The 22374-nt window shown below is 38.9% G+C and overlaps 1 protein-coding gene across 7 annotated transcripts; it reads left to right on the forward strand.

The window, feature by feature from the left end:
* The first annotated feature begins 1244 nt into the window (after positions 1–1244).
* tmcc1b (transmembrane and coiled-coil domain family 1b) lies at positions 1245–21642 on the forward strand. 7 transcript variants are annotated; one of them, XM_084734583.1, is made up of 8 exons: positions 1245–1389; positions 7102–7274; positions 10333–10376; positions 11170–11948; positions 16623–17042; positions 18957–19441; positions 20009–20144; positions 20238–21642. In XM_084734583.1, the coding sequence occupies exons 4-8, from the start codon at positions 11346–11348 to the stop codon at positions 20550–20552; spliced, it is 1959 nt and encodes a 652-aa protein (XP_084590709.1). In that variant the 5' UTR covers positions 1245–1389; positions 7102–7274; positions 10333–10376; positions 11170–11345; the 3' UTR covers positions 20553–21642. The 7 variants fall into 7 exon arrangements, with proteins under 7 accessions (XP_084590709.1, XP_084590743.1, XP_084590751.1 ...); XM_084734617.1 differs by having other exon boundaries at positions 1246–1389; positions 11572–11948; XM_084734625.1 differs by having other exon boundaries at positions 1246–1389; positions 11683–11948.
* Positions 21643–22374: the final 732 nt, after the last annotated feature.

Consider the following 22374-nt stretch of genomic DNA (forward strand, 5'->3'; position numbering starts at 1 on the left):
GTTTACTCTGATGGAAGGATTAAAAAAAGGCAAATATTCTTACTTACATTTCAGAGGCTGCAACTTTTTGTAATATTTACTTTATGACTCAGTGACTTGAATAATTATCAAATTTGCTGCTGATTAACTTTCTGTCAAATCACCAATCAATTATTTTATCTGTACCTACTTCAAACTCTTCATTGCTTGGAATAACATTCTGGTTATATACAGGGACATGACAATACCAAAAACACAAGGTAATTGCAAACTCTGTACAGACTCTAACATAGTCCCTTTCAATCATCACTTATTACCTACTAGAAGCATGTGGTGGTCTCCGTATCTGAAGAGACTATGTCCTGTTTGATTTCATAATTGTCTCATTATTTTTTTGTGCTGGGGACACTTTAGCAACTCAAAACATTGGTATTTGATGTCCTGTCATCTTGGTGCGTTCACAAACAACTTGGACAAATCCTGCAGATTCTATCATTTAAGTGCTTCTGCTTTACTTGTATAATAAAAGTAGCCAGCCAAGCATGGACATAAAATTGACATGAATTGTCTTCAGCAATCAATGCTTAAATTATGTATGAACAATTGCAAAAAAAAAAAAAAAAAAAGAAAAGAAAAAAAAACAAAAACAATGCAGCAGTTGTTTTATAAAATGAAATACAAGGATGCAAGATAAATATCAAGCCTGATAAATTATTGGCCCATATTGACCTATCACAGCAATATTGGTGTATATTGATATTGGAGTATATTAGCCAATAGACATTACTATAATAATATCTGATTTGACAGATTATGTCAAAGCATTTAATTTGGATTCTAAGGCAAAATAATATAATAAAAGTTAAGGTATGTTTATGAAGTGTTTTTATGTACTTGATGTACTAGAAAAAATATTTGAAGAGTCAGAACTGTTGTTTTTGTTGTAACAGTGATGCCCATTAGATTTATTTTGGTGCATTTCTAATAAAATTAAAAGAATAAAATAAAATAGAATAGTCATGTAATATTGTGTTATTTTAATGGCAGTATTAAATATATTGTTACATCCCTAGAAAAATACCAAGTAGGCTTATATACTGTTTTTTTAATTGTACAGTGCAACACCTCCATATCCCAGAAAGAAAAAAAAAAATACTGACATGACTTAGTGCCCTCAAAGGTGGCTACACCCTGAAGTCACTTTCTCAATACATGGTCATGTAAATAGATAAAATAGTCATACAGACCAACGTGAGTGGACCACTCGCATGGGTCAGATGGGATGGTTAGCTGTCTGTCAGCCCGCTACTCAGCTGTTCTGACGTCGAGCACGCTATTTGACGTCACCGTGGGAGTGTTCCACCATCGGGAGAAATGAATGGTCATCAACACAATCCTCTCAGCGCCCATGTAAGTTGAAGCCAGCAAAAACACACATTTTTGCGAAATGGTGTGTGATAAAAATGTGTGTCCGCGTGCTGTTATCTGATCTGCACAGGGGTTACGGTTGATTAACGTTGTTTATCCTATTGTCGCTGCCGCTTGGCGATGTGCCCGGTCCGCCTGTAGCTAACCATGGCTGAAGCTGGAGCGATGTTTTTCTGCTACAGTCTAGCCAGCCTGCTAACTGACAGCCTGCTGAGTGGCCAGGCGGCGAGTAAGCGCCTGTTTCACCACCCAGGATAGTCGGGACGGGCGATGTTAAGTACGTTTACATGTGAGTAATTACGAAAGGCGAGCTAATGCTTGTAGGCTGGAGGGACATTTGTAAAGGTTTAACTTTGGAGACAACACCCAGTCCGGCTGCGGTGATATTTTCACAGCGGTCAGATCAGGATATTTAACCAGCGTTACTTAACTGACTGAACAATTTTGGCTATAAGCTCTGGTTGCAAATGCAAAGCGGGGACTAATGCAGCAGCACTAAGGCTAATGAAAACCTACCCTGTAAGAAATGTAGGACTGAATACCACCATGAAATACTAGACTCCAAGGTGTGATTAAGAAAGCCTTGTGGGAGTATGTGACAGATGGCTACCCAATACCTCCAATCTAAATTCACCCGGTGTGCTTCAGCTTTTCACACCTGAGAGGACCGTTTATGATGCTGTGGACAGGATTCTGTGAAATGGACTTAAAGTTTCTAATGGTTAATACCATATTTGATAGAGATGATACGGATGCCACAGTGTTTACTACTAATATCCTTATCTATAATGTGACCTGAGCTGCAATTAATCAATGAATCAATTATTAAATTAGTTGGCAACTATTGTGATAATCGATTAATGGGGTTGAGTTATATTTTAAGAAAGAAAGTAAAAATTCTCTGATTTTAGCTTCTTAAATATAAATATTTTCTGGTTATTCCTCTGTGACAGTAAACTGATTGTCTTTGGGTTGTGGACAAAACAGGACATTTGATTATGTTGTCTTGAAGTAAGGATTGTGATCTTATCTTTTGTGATATTGTACCGATTCTCAGAAACATTGTACCATGATATTGTGATACATGGAATGATTCATGACCGTGGTTAATTTTGTGTTGTGTTAGATAGTAGTGTTGCTATCTGTCTTCACTGATAGCATCAAAAAGTAACAGCTTTTGCAGATTTTTGCTAAGATTGTAGAAATTTTGCAGATTTTATGCATATGATAATGTTATTTATACTATTAGTTTTCCTAAAATTATAATGAAAACAGCTATATATCACCTCGTGTAAAGTATTGCAATATATTGCAAGATGTTGAATTGTAACCCCTGTATCATGATAGATATCATATTCTGTGATTCCTGCCAATACACAGCCCTAATAGTTATGATTCAATATCTTAATCAATGATGTGACATTTGGTTATTACGGTTGGTACATTATTGCAAAATTCAGTTTTAGGTATGTGAGTTTCATGGTCAGGCAGGTAGAAGGATTAATTGTATCACTACACTGTGAAGACATTTATGGCTATGTGATGACTGACAACCAAAATCCCACAACTAGGTCTGCACCTTATGGTTATTTTCATTATCAATTAATCTGTCTGTCATTTTCTTGATATGGCTTATAAATAATATGTCTTGGTTTTAGGCTATGCCAAGATATATGATATATATTTTGATATAAAGATTTTATCTGAAATAATATGCCATCAATTCTCAAATTGTGGAAACATTTGATGATCCTATAGAAAATGATGCATTGATGTAGATTTAACTACGCAACAACAGGGCTAAGCTGGTGTTTTCACCAAATATTAACACGATAAGATTTTTGATAAATAATCATCAGTAATGTGGACATGATGACTAAGTGAGTAACGTGAAATAATAGAACAGCTAGAACAGCCTGGTAAGTTCATAAAATTGCATGTAATTTAGCTTTTAAAACCAGAGAAAGACAAGACTTATATCCTATCATGGTATATCAATTTACACAATCCAAGATGATATTTAGTCTCTTATCACAATATCAATATAATAAACATACATTTCTGTTTGGCCAATGAAAAGGTAAAAATGGTGAAAAGTGTTGATCACTGTTTCCCAAAGCCCAAGATGACATCTTCAAATGTCTTGTTTTGTACACAACCAAAATAAATTCAGTCTACTGTCACAGAGAACTTCAGAAACAACAAAATATTCACATTTAAGAAGCTAAAATGATAGAATTTGGACTCAAAAAGAAAAAAGCTCAAATTTATTAATCACCTGTCAAAATAGATAGCAATTAATTTATTATTGATTAATCATAAAGTAAAGGATTAAAGGATTTAAATTGATTAATTACTAATTGTGGCAGCTCTACCCAGGAGTATTCAAATATGCCTTGATTTTTTTTTTTTGCTTTCAAGACAGGTGAGATTTAAAGAATTAATCTGGATTGTAATGGATGGCTCATCACTCCACTCATCTCATTACATGGTGGCCACCATCTGATTTATGCATTCAAATCAGTCATGTTGGGGTCGGCCACTTAAGTTGAATGTGAAAACAAATGAGCAGAGCCTGTTTATTAGCAGGGATGGGAGGTACTTTCTTTTGGTAGTCAAAGACCTCTATTCTCTGGCCTCGCAGCATACATTATTTTAAACACATGGCTTGGTTGCCATTTATCGAAACGTTTTATTATGCTTCAGTGTCAATTGTAAAAGAAATTATCTCACCAGCTTGACATTTTCAGGACCTCAGGCGGGGACAGTAATGCACATTTTGAAGTTTTTAGTCTGGGGTGTGAGAAAGACAGCTGTTAGATACACTGTAACGTCTGGTGGTTGTTATAAATTCTAAATATCCAATGTAAAGCGGCATAAAAATATGACCTCGCCCCGCACAGCAGCACCGGTGTGCACCGTGAAGCAAAATGAACGCCCTCCGGTGCACCACATTAGCATGTAGCGCTAGCTACAAGAGGACCAGACAAGCCATCAAAACTGGGACAAGGATGGATTCTGACTTTATCTACAGCAACGGTTAGCACCACCCGGAGATGAAACGATAACCTACATTTACGTTTTCAGTAAATATATTCAGCAGTTGAGGGTTTTAAAGGCCAGGCCTGCGACCGTTGGCTAGCGAGCTGCTAATTCCATCCTCTTCTTATCCCTAGCTAACGTTAAACCGCTGGGCTCGGACTATGTGCAGTAACTTAATAACCGCTACTCATAAATGAAACACGGTATTTGTGTACATGATTTACTTTATCTCACCATCGGCTGTTGAATTTTTAAGCACACGCGTTACTACTGTTACCCTACATGTAATGACACCGAATGCACCTGTAACCTATTGACTGATTTAATTAAGTAACATAAGCGGGATGCTGGAAGTAAGCTCTCCGACTATATTGTTTTATTTCAATGAAAGTTTTCTTTTGTCTCATGTAATGGTCTGATCAAAAGGAAACTTTATTGTCAGGCCATTAGATGTGGAGCTAATAATTGAAGGGCTGGTGATGATCTCATCGGAATGCACGTATGACTGTATCCGCGTATCCGTGCTGGGAGCCATGTTTGTATTACATACTTCACATTGTTGTGTTTACCGTCTGTTTTTTTATTTGTGATGTTGAATTATTTTAAATCAGTTGTGGCTCTATAAGACAGGCAAATGGCTTATGTCCTGCAGATATTCCCTGGTGGCTATTCGGCACTAGTAATTACCATTACACAATTAATTAAGCTAAAAGGCCTTGGAGGCCTGTGCTGTACAGAATCAGAACACGTGTTTTCATTTTCCCTTTTAATTTATAACATCAGACTTGTAGGCTATGGGTCTCTTGAAAAATATGCCTGTACCCGTATGTTTGGGTGGAGTAATCGCTGTAAATGTAATTATCCATACATATCTGATGTTACACTGGGCTGCATTTCAGTTACAGTCTGTGGCTTTATCCATTTGAAAGCAGGATGGACATTTAACACTGTGGTATGTAAACATCCTCAATCTAAAGTAGAGATCAAACCCTATCCCATATGGGGGAAATAGATTTGGTTCTTTAACTTATCTCAGGGTAGGACCTACCCTGTGGGGTTTTAACTGGTAACCCTGATTTGTTTCCACTAGGTGGCAAAATAAAAATACAAGTATTTCATTGCTTTATTGAATGAGAAATATGTAAATTCATTTACTGTACTAAATCATAAAATGACCATGAAATGTTTTTAGAGATTAAGCTGAAGTATTGGCTTCTCTTACAACAATGCTGCAGCCGGCATGTTCTTTGATTTATTCTGGTGCAGTACATCTGTTTTTTATGTGGCCTGCGTGATTTCTCAAGCTGCCTGTTTTTCACGTTTATTCACTTTTTTTTTTTTTTGAGCTAAAATTAATACCAAATGTTTGACAAATGAATTAGCAAATGTTTAGTTTAGAGTCATAATAAATCATTAATTATATTGTGCAAGGAGGAGATGTTTATAACAGTTAAATTGAGCAACATGTTAACAGAGTCTGGCAGGTAGTAAGGCATGCAGTCCCTGAACTCCAACTCCAGTGTGTGTGTTATCAGAGCAGTGGGCTTTTGTTTTTGGGCTAATGGTTTTAGCTTTATGTTGTCATACAGCTGACAGAGACCGACAGTGACTGATCAGCTTAGAATGTAGGACTTGTTGCTTGTCATGGTCAAAGTATAATGTTGCATTCTACTGGTGCTCATGTTGGTTCAGTGTCCTTGGAACCGGCAAGCAACCTGGCCGAGTTTCGAGTCTCATGGAGGGAGGGAGGAGGGGGTGGGGGAAACAACTTACTCCAGTACTTTGAATTTTGACTGCAATATCAGCCCTGCGATGAACTGGCGACTTGTCCAGGGTGTACCCCGCCTCTCGCCCAATGTCAGCTGGGATAGGCTCCAGACCCCCGCGACCCTTCGGGAATAAGCGGTTACAGAAAATCGATGGATGGACTGCAGTATCCATTTTTAATGCTATGGTGTTACATATTTCACGTTTAAATTGTTACATATCCATCAGATGTAAATAAACTTTATATATAAGCAAATATTTTTTGTTTTAGTGGAGCTTTTAATTTTATTAGTTGGATGTTCCAAGTGTGATTGATGGTGACTTTTATCAGTTAGAGAAGCTGAAATACATTCAGCATACCTTACAGATACGTTGTTCTCATAGAATGCACACAGTCTATAATAATTCCAGTTTACAATATGAATTCCTTAAATATCGTGAAGCCAAAACCACATAAGGATTCTTAAAATAACATCTAATGAGAAGCCCAGACAGTCTAAATATCTGGCAGATTAGTGAAAACTTGTGTCCTTTTTTCTACTTTCCTCTGTCTCTGTGTTTTGATTAATGACTCATGTTTTGAAATGATTTAGGTTGAGGGGTGCAGGCCCAGCAAGCAAGACTGGGCTGCTGATATATGCAGCAGCAAACTCATATGATGGTTGCCTTATATAAGATGTATTGCCCATCTAAATTTTAATGTAAAATGCTGGATTAATACTAGATTGCTGGATTAATAGGTGATACAAAAGTCTACAAGATGAAAAGATTGATCTTTATTGTTGTTTTTTCAGTCCCCATTATCTGTCAGCTGTATGTTGGAAGGTGTCTTCATGTCCAAACCCTTTCTCATGCTGTCTTGCCTCTGTTTTTTTTTCTTGGCAGCATGTGATTTTTCTAAATGTCCATGGAAACAGCTGACTTAAGTTTGACAGCTATCGCACCAGATATCCATTTGCAACAGTTACCCAGAGGAAGCAGTGCTGGAAAATTGCTTGGATTAAGCCTTTTCTTGTGTTGATAGATCACAAATCATCTGCTAATGACCACATCTGAAGGTATGTTGATCTGCACTTGGACTCTTACTGAGTTGTGTGTACCTCAAATGCAAATAAATTTGTGTTTGTTACAGATTTTTTAATACTATAATTCATGTTACTAAATATGTATGATTTTAAAAGAGGAGTATCAGTATAAATTACGGTAATTTCTCCTGCATGTTTATGCAATAACATTAGTAGTACAGTGTAAGCCTGCTGCAAGAAGACATTATTGACTCCAGTTTTCAGAATACAAATGGGACCAGTAATAGGAAGTGAACAGAAAAATTGAAAGAAAATGCCACTGAGCTGCTGAATATATGTAATTTCCATCCCATTTTTAATATTCAAAATAACCGTGACTGCCATTTGTTTGTAAATACAGTCTGATATTAATGAGTGCCAATCATGTGTAATTTGTGCAGATGTAGAAATACTGGAATAATTCATAGAGGCCTAATGCTGTAGCAATGACCCAAAGAGACACACTGCATCTGCATCAAAACTGGACCTGCTGCCATTCTCCAGGAATGTTTCTTTAATTAAAGTAAAAGCTTAAATGCTGCTAGACATGCACAGCGCTCTGTAGATGGTGTGACCTTGGAGCACTGCATGCACAGAGAGTGATAGGCGAGCGTTGGCTGACCCATTTCAAAGAGAACACTTTGCCCTCAGCCTAGAGGAGTCGGGTGCCAGTGTATTTTCATTGTAGATGAAGGATTTAGTTCCATGTCTGTGTGGGAGTTTTGCTCCTATGTCTTGTCTTGAGTTTCCAGCCAACAAAGCAATACATTGCACTGAATTGCTGAGTGGCTGAGTCTCTGTTTGTGATCAGTGATTCAGGATGAGGAAATGTGGCAGAAGAGAACGTTTGTCACATGATCAGAGGCATCCATAGATGAAGTTTAATGTTAAATCAGTTAGATATGTATCATGTGAGCTATACATGTATAATAATTGATAGGTCATAATTGCATGTATATCCAAGTGCCATTAAGAGGGAGGGATGCTGCATGCAAATCATCTGTTGATGTTTTCATTTGTTTTACGTAATGAGTGAAATGACAGACAGCAGTAAGTGAACACTAATACCATTTAAACATGAGACTGCCTTTGTTCAAGCACATGTATAAGCAAGAATTGTTGAGGATACTCTTTTCATTATTGCACTATTCACTACCACCTACCCTTTAACAAAGTGCTTTCTTATCCAACACTGCAGATGTAACAGCAGGACCAGCAGAAATGAGTCACTGTGTATCACTAATGGAGCATTTCATAGGGTTTTTGGTGCTAGATTGTGCTGCTGGCTTGTTAAGTGATACTTTGTAGCTCTGCTGACTCTAGGAATCATTTTTCTGTTCGTCTGCAAAATAATCCATGTACTACATAGTCAGACCCATCACTTTACGCTGTGGATATTTCCTTTAGAGAAACATGCTTCTCAGTATGCCTTCTAAAACAGCCTCTCTGATTGATTGAAGACCAAAGAGCTTTACATTTGATAGTGTACTGTAGACATTTTGGTTTTCAAGCGTAGTATTTATTTAGGTTTTGGTTATTTTAGCAATATATGAATGCCATTTAAAATGCATGCCGTTAGCTAAAGTAGACTTTTCAATTTCTGTTTTGCTGTTCAAGACAGCCAGTGTTTTGGGTTTTATTTCATGTGATTCAAGCATGCAGAGGCATAGCAGAACCTGATGAGCCATGTCTGTTTCTGGCATTAGAAATGAGTGAGCTTGAACACTGAAGCTGATTTAAGTGATCAGTTTCAATCAGTGTAAATTTTGTACAAAAATGAATCCCTTTAATAATAAATATGCAATCTGTTAAAGGGATAGTTCAGAATATTTGAAGTGGGGTAGTATGAGGTATTTATTGATAGTCAGTGTATTACTTGTTATAGATGGAGGTCAGCATGCCCCCAGTTGGAGAAGCAGCAGGAGTAACAGCATGGAAGCATAGAATAAAAATCAAAATCAGTTTAAGTGTAAGCTATATTTAGAATATTTACACCGCTCTACCTTGTTGTCAGACACCTTCTGTTGGGAAGTCACCATTCTATAAGCCAGATATTGCTCTCTCCAAAGCCACCAGACTCCTTTGACAAAACCAGTAATGCCTAACAGAACATGGGAGTTGCTGGACTACCACTGCCTTGATCGGTTGGTTTGTTTGTATTATGGTTTGACTTAGGTGTATCTGAAGTAACCTTGTAAAACTAAGAAGTCACATAATAACACAAGCAAACTAACTGATTGGTGATTCTTCTTCTTCACTTTGTTGCTGACCCAGCAGCATATTATTTAGGTTCTGTGTTGGTACGTTGTCTGATTCTCCAAACTGGGGACATGCCAGCCGCCATCTCCTGTAGTTATTACACTGATTATCGACAAGTACCTCATACAGCCCCACTTCAGATAATATACTTTTAATGTAAACAGACCAGTTTGCAGTACAAAGCCTGTCATCTGGGTTTTTGGATGATTTAGTTGTAAACTAGATATTGTTAAATACCAACAGGTACTGTATTTTTTCCATTGGATAATGTTTGAAATAATAAAAAAATAAAAAGACTTTTCTTTTCAAAGCTAGTGTACACATTTGTTGGCCTGTTGGTTGAGGAGAAAAGGAGGACAGGAGGAATCTTTGGCTATTGTCCTCCTCCCCCCTTGTATGTGCTACAGATGAGTTGTGCAATGACCGCTATTTTGAGCCGTACTCATGCCATGTTTTGCTTTTGTATGTAAAACCAGTATTATTGTATATAAAACTAGTATTTTTGCTTGAACCATGTCTACAGCTGCTGTCATGTTAATGTTGTCATGTAGGGTGTAATGTACAGGTCCATTAGGTCCATTAGGCCGTTTCTTACAGTCAGCATGTTAGATGCTTTCAAGTTTCATCTATGTAGCATTCCTTTACACATCCATTATTAGCTGTTACTACTGAGTGGAAAGTTTGTGTTCAACCCTGTTTATTTCTGTGTGATGCTGCAGTTTTGAACTCTTTTCTTCTCTTGTATGGAGCATATTATTTATATTATTTTTGTTTATATTTCTGCTTCATTTAGCCAATCCTGAGTTGTGAGTCAGTAGAGGAGAAGCGGGGCTGATGGTAAGCTCTCTGTCACACTCTATGTCACCTCTTTTCTCATTTTCTTTCTCACTGTCTCATTACATGCTGGTAAAAAGGCTTTTATATAACCTGTCATCTGAGAACCAAAGACCTGGGTCGGTCGTTTACATTGCAGGATTTAGCTTTGTTATAAAATGAGATGCAAGAGAGAGGAGGCCGTCGTGGATCGCTGAACACCTTAATCAGTTGAGAATTAGATCACACAATCACTGTCCATTTAGAATTTCATTTACATTTTTCACACTCTGCAGTCTCTTTGTTAGCATCATCCAAACACTCTCAATTATGTTGATTATTGATTTCCATAATGAATACTTTCTGAAATGTAATTATTCAGCTATCTTTTGTACAGTTGGGCACGAGTGCCCAGAAATAAACAATGGAGAGTAATTTCAGAAACAGCCAAAGGCATCAACCTTCAGCATGAGCTGTTTAACAGACTTTGACATTTCAGAAACTGTTCTTAACGCTTGTTTATTTTGTAGACTTTGTGTTTTTACTGGTTTGGCACTGTCAGACATGCCACATGCTGTTAAGCTGAAATGGATACCTGCAGAGAGAAAATATACTCCCTTTTTCAGTCTTGAATTTTTTACAAAAATTTGATTTTTGGACAAAATGAACAATAAATCTGCTTGTACTGAACTCAAAAAAAGTGGTCATGTCTGTGTCAACCCAGTTTATGTTGCTTGGTGTTGTTTTATATTCTGCTTATTATGTTCATCAGTCACTGCTGCATGTCATAATCCATTTTATTTTCCTTTTGTGGTAGACAAGCATGACATTGAGCCAAGCCACAGATGCATGCGCACTCAAAAGGCCCAACTGAGCGCCGTCCCCTCTGCTTCCCGGCTTTCAACCATTCGCTCAGAGGGGGGGGTGTCGACGGGGCGTAGCTAGTCCCCTGCACCCCCTAGTAGAACCTCACTGTGAAACTGGAGGTCTCTGATGGATCAGGGTAGTAGTGAGCAGAGTCCAGAGGAGCCGGACGCAGGAAGCCGAGCGGAGCCGGAGGTCGGCAGGAGGGCGTCGGAGTCAGAGCATGGCTTGTCCAAAATCACCCATAATGCCCTGGAGAACATGGGAGCGTTGGGCCATGGCCTGAAGCACTTCTTCCAGCCACAGCGCCGACGCTCCTCCGTTTCCCCACATGACTCCGTCTCGTCCTGTACAGGCGCCCCTCCCTCCGAACCCACCGATGTAGGGTCAGAAGTAGGGGACGCTCCTGCCTCCTCGGCCCTCCCTTTGGATTCTGACAACCTTGCTGCTTCCGCCCCTCCTGCAGCTCTGAGCCGTGTTCTGCAGCAGATCCGAGGTGCTCCACCGATGATGAAGCGAGGCACCAGCCTGCAGAGCCGCCGCAGCAAGGTGGGGGGCACTGGGGATCCTCCCCAGAAAGGTAGCCCACAGATCCACCGGCGCAGCACCCATGAGGCCCTGCTGCAGGCTGGACGCCCACGCTCCTCCTCGACCACAGATACACCCAGCAGCCCAGCTCTGGCTGACATGCTACTGACCTCTGGGTATCACTCAACTGAAGAGCCTGACAAGGTGAGCGTCTCATGCAACAGTACGTTAGTTACACAGCAAGAAGAAAATCCTGTCTAGATGCAAGTCATACTGGGAGATCTGGGAGGTTTTTCATATATGCAGTGTCATGTACGCAGCAGACCTTTTTCACAGCAGCCATGTTGATATAAAACACAAGGGTAACCACAGGTGTTACCAATAAATCTAATTAAGGACCCATTCCATTTAGTGTGGCAGAGCCTTTCCAGTGAGCCAACATGCACAGTAGCAGCACTGACTCTGTTTGACCTGAATGGAACAGAACCATGATTAGTATCATTGGTAGCACCTGTATTTGTCCTGCTGTTTCATGTCAAAATGGATGTAATGGAAGAAAACAGTCTATTGCCTACCGTGCCACTGGGGGGGAGAAAAAAAAATCACTCAGCTCTTCCTTCACACTCCTCTAACAAGTCAAATCTGAAAATTCAGACATGATAACACTCCAGGAATTGACGTGAGTCGCACTTTACAGGGATAGTGGTATCTCTAGTGACGGTCACAAGTTGCCTTCTCTTAGAAATCACATGTGGTTTTTTTTTTATAACTTGCCATGTATTCATCACATTTTTCTCCGTGTCAAAAGTAATTCAGTATTTGTGTCTGTACAGTGAGTGTTCAGGAACTGCTAATAGCTAATGCAGTATCACTTTCCAAGATGCAAATTTGCCAAACTTTAAACAAATGTAGGCAAAACAGGGCTCAAGCTGCAGTCAACAGTTAACTCACTGACTCCATGGCAACATATATCTTGCTGAGGGTGTGAATTGAGTTATGGCCAAAAATGTGTTTTGTGAGGTCACTGAGCTTTAATCACCAAAATTTAATTAGTTCCCTCTTAAGACCAAGTGAACTTTTGTACCAAATTTGAAGAAATTCCCACCAAGTGTTAAGGAGATACCACGTTCACAATAGTGGGGTGAACATGGTGACCTTCCAAAAAACATAAAACTTCTGGCCACAGTTGTTGACATGGAGGCATAAAAAAGTTTATTTTCAAGGTTTTTCAAGATTTGTGAATCCCAGAGGTCCTTCCACAACCAGTGAATGCGCACCAAAAAAGGCTGATGGGTCCAGTAGTATGCAAGATTAGCTGCCCATCCGTTGATCACGTGTACACACAGATACACACACACAGGATTCCCACTAAGGCTTATGCTTGGGAGAGGTAATAACAGTGATAAAATCCATGAATTTTAGCTTTCTTCCTGTTATACTTCATTTGTATACATTATTCATAATGTCCCACCAACATACTCTATTCTATACTTTTTTAAAAATTCATAAATCTTCTTTTCATAAAATCTGTCCTTGAACATGGGTAGTAAAATTCATATAACAAAGCATTATTCGGCATTATTTCACTGAATTATTTCCTAAAAGTTTTTATTCATAGAAACGTTGGCTTTAGGACATGAAACATTCAGATTCAGATCATAATATAAAGAGACACTGTGCACTCATGTAGAAACAAATGCTTTGCATTTGTTTGCAACCCAGTTATAAAAATAAAAGATTAAACAGAGTCATGCACTTACATCTGTGAGAGAATGCAAAAACTAAGTGAATTGTGTAAACGTGTTAAAAGGCTGTTAATGGTTTAGCTGTGCCTGGATGAACCGGTGAATGGGGAGATGAGCTGTCAGCGGTGGAAGGTCAGAGATTGCCTTGGAGTGGTTGGTCACTATGTGCTTTAAGCCTTTCTAAATTTAGCTTTCGCAGTCTCTGAGAGTACTTCAGGTCAGAAGGCTTGCAGGGCAAAACAAACTCAAACTTGTGGGATGATTGTTTTTTTGTTTTGTTTTTTGACATTGAATCAATGTTGGACACAATCTTATTAGCAGTGAAACTTAGGCTATAGGGCTATATTTGTATGACATACTAGATTAAAAGACAGGAAAAAAACATTTGAAACAGGGCTTTTTTTCCCTTTTTTTTAAACAAAGAAGCTTAATTTAATAAACAAAAGTACAAGATTTTTTTCACACACCATACACACTGAAGAAGGGAGCTTGTTGTCAGCAGTACGACAACACACTCTCCAGAATAACAAATCAGTAGAAAGCAGACGTGGTGAAATGAGGGGCCACGTCAAACTGTTTTGCAGCTCTTGGCAGCTCAGTAGAAGCTGGAAATAAGTTTATCAACAGATGTCATTAGCAAGTTGGAAACATTTCACCTGCTGTTACTGCTCACCTTCTAAAACTAGTTGTCTCTTTGTTGCTTTCCCACCACTCTTGTTTAGCCTGTTCAACAAATACAGATAAAAAATAAATTATCCAAGAAACTGTTTGCACTGCAGTTGTTTCCATTAGTGCCAGACACCTTCAGTTAAAGTAAAAATGCATGTAATCAGATAAGATAAGATGAAAATAAAGAGAGCAGGAAAATTCATTCATCACAGCAGCTCAAGGATCTAAAGAAGAAGAGGTAGAAAAAGAGTGAGTAATGAATAAAAAATGCAAATAAAATAAAATATAACATTTAAATCACTATGTACACAAACCATATTCACTTGTCACTTATGCATAATTGTATGGATGATTGTACAAGATAATTGCACACAAGTTGCAGCACACAATTGCTTTGTAGCATTATACAAAAACATAAAGATATAATAAATATTGCACAGAGATATGCTTTTTATTGGTAATAGTGGCACATAACTAAACAAACTTTAGAAAGTTATTCAGCAGCAGCTCTTTGTAATTGCATGACAGTGTTGCAGTCTCTTCTGCCTTGTTATCATTTTTGACTGTTCCACCAGGCCTTCAGTGCTGTTGTAAAACAGTTGCTAAAACTGTAAAGGAAAAATGAGCAGGGCTCAACAATAAGGATTGCCCATTTGCCAGGGCAGGTAATATGTTGGGCAATTAAATCAGGCAAGACACTTGCCAGCCCAGGTATGTGGTAAAATGTAATGCAGACTATTTTGATATTTGATTAATCATATAAATAATTTTTCATACCACAATGACAGGCTGCTGGTTTCAGCCTTTTAAATATGAAGATTTCTAGCTTTTCTCAAATTATTATCATATTAAACTGAATGTCTTTGGGTTTTAGATGGAAAAAACAAGACATTGCCTTGGACTTTGAAAAACTGGGATGGACATGTATCACAATCATTCAGTCATCAGTCATTTTATAAACTTTGCAGCCCTAGATTAAACGCGACAATTCATTTTTGTCTCTGCTCGATAACCTGTAATACATAAAACAGTTTGTGTAGGGTCAAGTAAAACGAGACTTCAGGTAAGTGGATCTCTGACCCAGCTGCCCAACTGGGCAAGTGAAAAAAACAAACAAAAAAACAACAGTAACACTGAACCCAGATGAGCATTAAATAGATCTGAAAGCTGCAGTAACATGACCACAAACCCTAAGGTATTAGTTGTTTCAGGTACCACAAGTCTCTAGATTGGACATTTTTCCAATTCTGTTATGTGCTTGTCCTTTGACGCAACCTTATTGTTTCCAACATTGAGTATCCCAATTCCTGACATTATCGTAGTGGGTATTTAGAATTGGTTAGTTAAAATTTTAACTAAATCCTCCTGTAAGTGCACTCAGTTCCTCAGAGTACAAGGAGCTCAACAGCTTGCACATCTTGATGAGGAGCTGGTATTCTTCATGATGGGGCTAAATTCAGTTTGTGTTAATTAGTAAGTTTTAATATTTACCTCTCCTCTTGTTGACTCAGTTTGAGCCTCTAAGTTCTGATGACTGTTTATGGCTCCAGGTCATTTGCACATAGCTTTTACACAAAGCTACCTCCTGAAGGGTAAAATTAAAATCCAGTGTGGTAACTCCTTCTCAAGCCTCATTTAACTTGGCCTCTTTTTGAGCTGTTGTTCGCCGCTGCAGTCACCTGCTGTCTCCACCTTTGGCTGCTTGAACTGGAGCTGGGAGGTGGCAGTCAAAAAGGAACTTTTGTTTTAGAGGTGCCACCTGCTGTTGTGAACAAGTAACAACAGATTTATCTTCATTAAGTGGAAGTAATTGCAATTTTTCAAATGTCTTGACTGTCTTATATTGAAGCAAATACATCATAGTATTTTTTTCAGTGGTCACATCTATACTGTGAGGCTTCTCATTTAGACAAAACCTTAAACTACACGATAAAATACATTTTTATATTGATTTTAGGTTGCCAACTTTACATGTGGACAGGGACTACAGATGAAAACTAGCCTTCAGGATAATTCTGGCATATTTTCAGAACTGTTTATTATTTGCAATTAGCATTGTCCATGCAAAATAAATACATAAATAAATACTATTAGTTTGCTTCTATCAGTACAACTGACAAGGATATACAATACCCTCCCTGACCCCTCTCCACTTTACTGGAGACATCCCAATTACACAAAAATAAAACATTAACAATACAGATAACATGTAACTAACAAAAGATAAATGTATGACATAAACCTATAAAAACAGCAACAACACAACAGTACCATAATAAAGACACAAACAAAAAAATAAATAAAAGTTACATGAAAATTTGTTTGGTAGAACTCAATGCCCTTCCTGGCCAAAAGGTGATTGTATAAAACATTTGATAAGAAAATATAAATATTTGCCTTACATTAGGTTATTTCAAAGATAAACACCATTTTTACTCTTCTTCTGTTCACTCTTTTTGAACAGCTGGATCGTTATGATGGATCGGGCCCTGCTGTGTCACCCAACGCCCTCCCCTATGGTGCAGATGGATATGATGTAGTCGACAGCACCCCGGACCCTCAGCGAACTAAGCAGGCCATTGCTCAACTGCAACAGAAGATCCTCAAGCTCACGGAACAAATCAAAATTGAACAAACCGCACGTGATGACAACGTGGCCGAATACCTGAAACTCGCTAACAATGCAGACAAACAGCAGAGTGCACGCATCAAACAGGTGTTTGAGAAAAAGAACCAAAAGTCAGCTCAGACGATCCAGCAGCTGCAGAGGAAGTTGGAGCATTACCGCCGCAAGCTTCGAGAGGTGGAGCACAACGGCATCCCTCGCCAGCCCAAAGATGTTTTCCGAGACATGCATCAGGGGCTGAAAGACGTTGGAGCCAAGGTGTGTGCTTTCCTGATGCCTTTAATGTTCTTTTGTTGCCAACACCTACACTTATTTAAAGAACATTATATTATTTTATTGACTTAACCATCATGTTATTATGCTTAAAATTGTTCAGAGGAAAAAAACATCAAAAATATGTTCAGTCTCTTTTCATAATGCTGTGTGACTTATAAATCATTCTGATTAAATCCTGTATTCGCTCAGTTTGTTACGAGTGAATCCTGTTGACACTGCAGTCATCTAATATTAATTTTTAAACTAATACATTGTGTGTGGTATATTCTGATAAAAAAACAACAGGATTTTTATACACGCTAATGCTACGAATGACTGCGCCACTCTGCCCCCCGTGTGCTGCAGTGAAACAGCAGGAATTTCATGCTGTTATACATGCTAATGGAATTAATTAATGAAGTAAATCAATTTAAATGAACAACAACAACAAAAAAAAAAACAATTGGACTTGCTGCTCTTGTCTGCCTGTCCTCGTCCGTCCAACAAATGGCTCCACCAAACAAAACAAAGTGTAGAAATGACCACAGTTTACTTATGTGACAAGACCAAACGGTGAGAAAGCCTGTGAGCCCCACAGAACTCACAAAACATACTTTGGTCAATGAATTTTTAAGTGAGCCACCTTCTGAGGTGTAGAATTAAAATCAGTGTTGTAACTCAATCCTCAGTTAACTTGGCCTATTTTCAAGTTCCCCACAACAGACATTGTATCTTCCCACCAATGACTCCTTGAACTGAACACCATTTTTAGACACTGCTTATCAGTTTTCTTCTATCAGTACATGACAGGGATGACATGACAAGGAATTTTTTAATCGGTTGAATTCTTAGTAAGTCATTTATTGACTAATCATTAACATCCCCAGTGTGTAGTCTTTGTTAGCATTATCACTGCTATTAGCTGCCTTTTCTCATTTGGAATATGGGCCATGTAAGCCAGTCAGAGCTAACAGACATCTATCAAAGGTGACATATTGTCAAAAAACAAACAAACAAACAAACAAAACAACAAGGTTTTGCTAATACCAGGATTGAAGTGCTACACACATTTACCAGAAAATATCTGCATATAAGCTATGATGACATTGTGATGATGAGTTTGCTTGCCCTGACTGCAGTGCATGCATCCTTGATTGAGTGTAAACAGAAAATCCATCTATAGAGTACTACAGACAGATTTTTTTTTTTTTTTTTAGTAAACTTACACTCACACGTTTTGTGTGTTATTCATATTTTATTGAGCACCTGTGCTTGTTGTGATGGGTATGCTAAAAACCACAGGCCTATAGTTTTTAGGGTGATAGCGCTAAATGTTATTGGCAGCACAAGTGGTTGTTGTGGTGGAGGTAATTAAAAATGAACTGCGCAGAGTTTCGTCGTAACGGCCATATAAGCTTTTGATATGATGGATCTCTATCATAGCTTAACAGAACACTGTTTTAGATCAGCCAGTTTCAGTTCACCCAACACCTGACAACACCCTGCAGTGTCCACACAAATCACATTTGTGGCCTCATGCTCAAATCACACCACACCCAGTGGAAGAGGAGAAATGTAAGTTTGTTTGTACAGTTGTGTGTTCTTCTGGTAACTATGTGCTTTCTATACATAAGTTATTCACATCAGTGGAAATAGATTTTTGCTAATTGACCATTAGAGATGGGGCTACAGTTTCAAACCTGTCACCTGAAAATTGCCGGAGCCACACCTGTTGAAACAATAAAACACAATGCCTCTTGCATATTTCCACCTAACTGAATACATTCTACAATGACAGTATCTGTCCAGTACACTTAGGTGCACTGAGGTTAAACCAGATGTCATATAGACATAGTTTTTATATTTCAACAGCAATTTTATGTATCCGGTGTAATGACCAGATGTCTCTCATTACAGGTGACAGGTGGTCTCTCCAGCTTTTCTCAAGCCACTCACTCTGCAGCTGGAGCTGTTGTGTCTAAGCCGAGAGAAATCGCCTCCCTCATCCGGAACAAGTTTGGCAGTGCTGACAACATTGCAGCCCTGAAAGACTCCTTGGATGAAACCCAGGGAGATGAAGGTGTCGGTCCTGGGGGGACAAGAGCCCTTGGGACAGGACAGTTGCAGTCCAGCCCAAAGTACGGCAGTGATGATGACTGTTCTAGCGCTACTTCTGGCTCTGCAGGAGCCAACAGCACGACTGGAGCCCCTGGAGGACCCCCTAGCTCCAAGGGCAATACCCTTGATCATGCCCAGGCCTCAGGCTTTGATGCTATACTCCATGAGATCCAAGAGCTCCGGGAAAACCAAGGTCGACTGGAAGAGTCCTTTGAAAGCTTGAAAGCCCATTATCAGCGGGATTACACAATGATCATGGAGGCCCTGCAAGAGGAACGATACAGGTATCATATTGTATACATCAGTGGTTCCCAGCCTTTTTCTTTTATGGACCCGTTTTCTTTCATTGAGTAACTGACGACCTCCGAATAAGTGACACTTTATGGATATTTCATATTACATTACATATTATATGGTGTGGGTGGTATCTGTTTTTTCATGCCTTCTTACCTTCTTGACATTTCACTGCAGTTTATGTAATATGATGGTATTTTTGCAAAAAAGACAACAAACAAGTCTTTGTAGCTTGTGTCAGAATGTCAAGCCCAAAATCCTAATGTGTGCCTAATTTTGGCTTGCTAAACTTTGGCATTGGGACAGCATTAATTAATATTGGGACTAAACCCAAAATATTTCCAAACAGGGACAAAGGCATTTCAGTATCATGTTTTTGTTCTTTATTTTTAACAATCAATCATCAACTGCGCCCCTCGTGAAGCTTTGGTGACCTTTAGTTGGGGCTGGGACAACCAGGTTGGGAACCGGTGATATACACGGTAGTGCAATAGGTGTGTATGGGTGGGAAGAAAATGTCCTGTTTGTAATTTTGTGTTGTTGTCACTATTATGCAGGTGTGAACGTTTAGAAGAACAGCTCAATGACTTGACAGAGCTGCACCAGAATGAAATTCTGAACTTGAAACAGGAACTAGCCAGCATGGAGGAGAAGATTGCTTACCAGTCTTATGAAAGAGCGAGGGACATTCAGGTAAACTTAAACAAAAAAAAAAAAAAAAAAGAAGAAAGCTTTCTGCTTTGTCGTCTGGGCTATCTCACCAACAGTTTTATCTCTGACCTGTAGGAGGCACTGGAGGCGTGTCAGACGCGAATCTCGAAGATGGAGTTGCAGCAGCAGCAACAGCAGGTGGTGCAGCTCGAGGGTTTGGAGAACGCCACGGCACGAACTCTACTTGGAAAACTAATCAATGTGCTGCTAGCTGTCATGGCAGTCCTTTTGGTGTTTGTGTCCACGGTGGCTAACTGTGTCGTCCCCTTGATGAAAACACGCAGCCGCACGCTTTCTACGCTGCTCCTCGTGATCCTCCTCGCCTTCCTCTGGAGGCACTGGGATGCTATTTCAGAGTATCTGCATCACTTTCTTCTGCACTCCAGATGACCAGCTTAAAGAGGTGTTATTTAAATGATGAAGGGACAGAGGGTTTGGAGCTGATGTGTAAAGGGAGGACTCGTACTACAGGGAGTTGAATCTCAATAGTCCTACCTTTTTGTCCTCTTTTAGCAGCTTCTCAAAACATTCAGGAGGATTGCATCAGAGGTTTGTCACTTTATCACTTTCTTAAATATGTTTTGAGAAGAATGAAACGGAGAGTAAGGTGGAGAAAAGGCTGGATGTTTGGTATCGACTTGCTGTCATTGGTGCAATTGTGGCACAAGCACACACTGTAAAAGGGTGAATGAGGGCATAGTTGAAGGAGGGGCTGAGAGAACTGCACACTTGATTTCTCTCTTCTGAGTGAATTTGTTTACATGTGGAAAACTTTGCATTGTTTCCCCACAGAAGAAATTGTAATTCAGAGTTTTATTACTTTTGAGCTGATTCGAGTGGTATTGTTTTGAAGTCACTGCTATTTTTAATACAACTGATTGATGGCTTTTTATTTTCTTTTTAACTGTAATGAGCTGACAGTGTTCTGCTGATTAAGTTGTCCATACACTGTTTTTGTAAGTTCTCTCTCTTCTGGTCTTGCCATTCTGGTTCTGGTTTTTCAGTCTGCTCTTTCTTTCCTCTTTTACTCGGTCTTTTTAAATTTCAGCTTGTGTGACCAACTCTTCCTCTTCCTGCTCACGACACTCTGAAGAATGGGGTGCTTGCACATCAGCTACATTGCTCTGGAAACAGACTTGTCACTGGATCAAACAGTAGTGGGTTCTTGACTTTCGTTTCTTTTGGACGTGTGAAGTCAAATAACACTGGTTCTGCTACAACTAGGATACTACTGTCAAGAACTTTTTATTTGGAGTCGCAACCCTGCCCTCTGGGCCAACTGGATCCTGCTGTCCTGGTGGCTTTTCCCCTGCAGAAGAATAATCTATGAACTTAATTAACATACTTGAAGAGCAGTTAAAGTGCTCAAAGACTCAGTGCTTCCGTACTGTTTCTATTAGTGACAATGAAATAGTAATACTTTTTAGTTGATTTTTTTATTTTTTAAAAACAAATAAATTTGCTGTTTTAAAAGGTGAAAGTCTGACTTTGTCTTCACTGTCATTTAGGCATTTTGGTTAACTTTGTAGGCCATATGTTTGTAATACACTGTATTTAAGAGTGTAGTAGTCATGTTTTTACATTCAGGTTTTCCCAGTGGGATGCCTTAACTCATAAAAGATCCCAAATGTAGGACTCATTAGGACTAGATATTACAATATACTCCAGATATTCATTTTTTGCTGTTTTATAAAGCTTAGTACCAAAAATTTTTACATCAACATCTTGAAATATGTTAGTAAGAGAGGCGACTATGATACCTTAAGCCTTTTCCCAGCAGACATTTTGACACGTTAGTAGGAAAGACACATACCAGCAGGTCCTGTTATGGTGTTGACTGACTGAAATACCTTTATGGGCCACTTATGGGAATTTAATCATCAGTATTATTTATTACATCTGTGCCTTTCTTGCTATGACTGGCCAAAACGTGCCTTTGAAGCGTGTGTTGTGGGAAATGGGGGCAGAAGAGAGGTCTAATTATGCACCACAATTAAAATAACCTGTTTTTCTTGATTACATGCTTTTTAAATTGCATTTTAAAGACTATTTCTGTGTACTGTGCACCTTGGAGGTAGGTGAATTTGTGCTAGAAACCCCTTCTCTGCTTCAGAATTCTTTGAATTAACCCAACTTTAACAGTGAATGAACCTGACTACACTTTTCCCCATGTTGTTCATTACTTTGACAACTGTGATGCCAACCTCAGAGG

This window comes from Lutjanus erythropterus, chromosome 2, assembly GCF_056507025.1.
Source record: "Lutjanus erythropterus isolate fLutEry1 chromosome 2, fLutEry1.hap2, whole genome shotgun sequence".
Lineage (NCBI taxonomy): Eukaryota > Metazoa > Chordata > Actinopteri > Lutjaniformes > Lutjanidae > Lutjanus > Lutjanus erythropterus.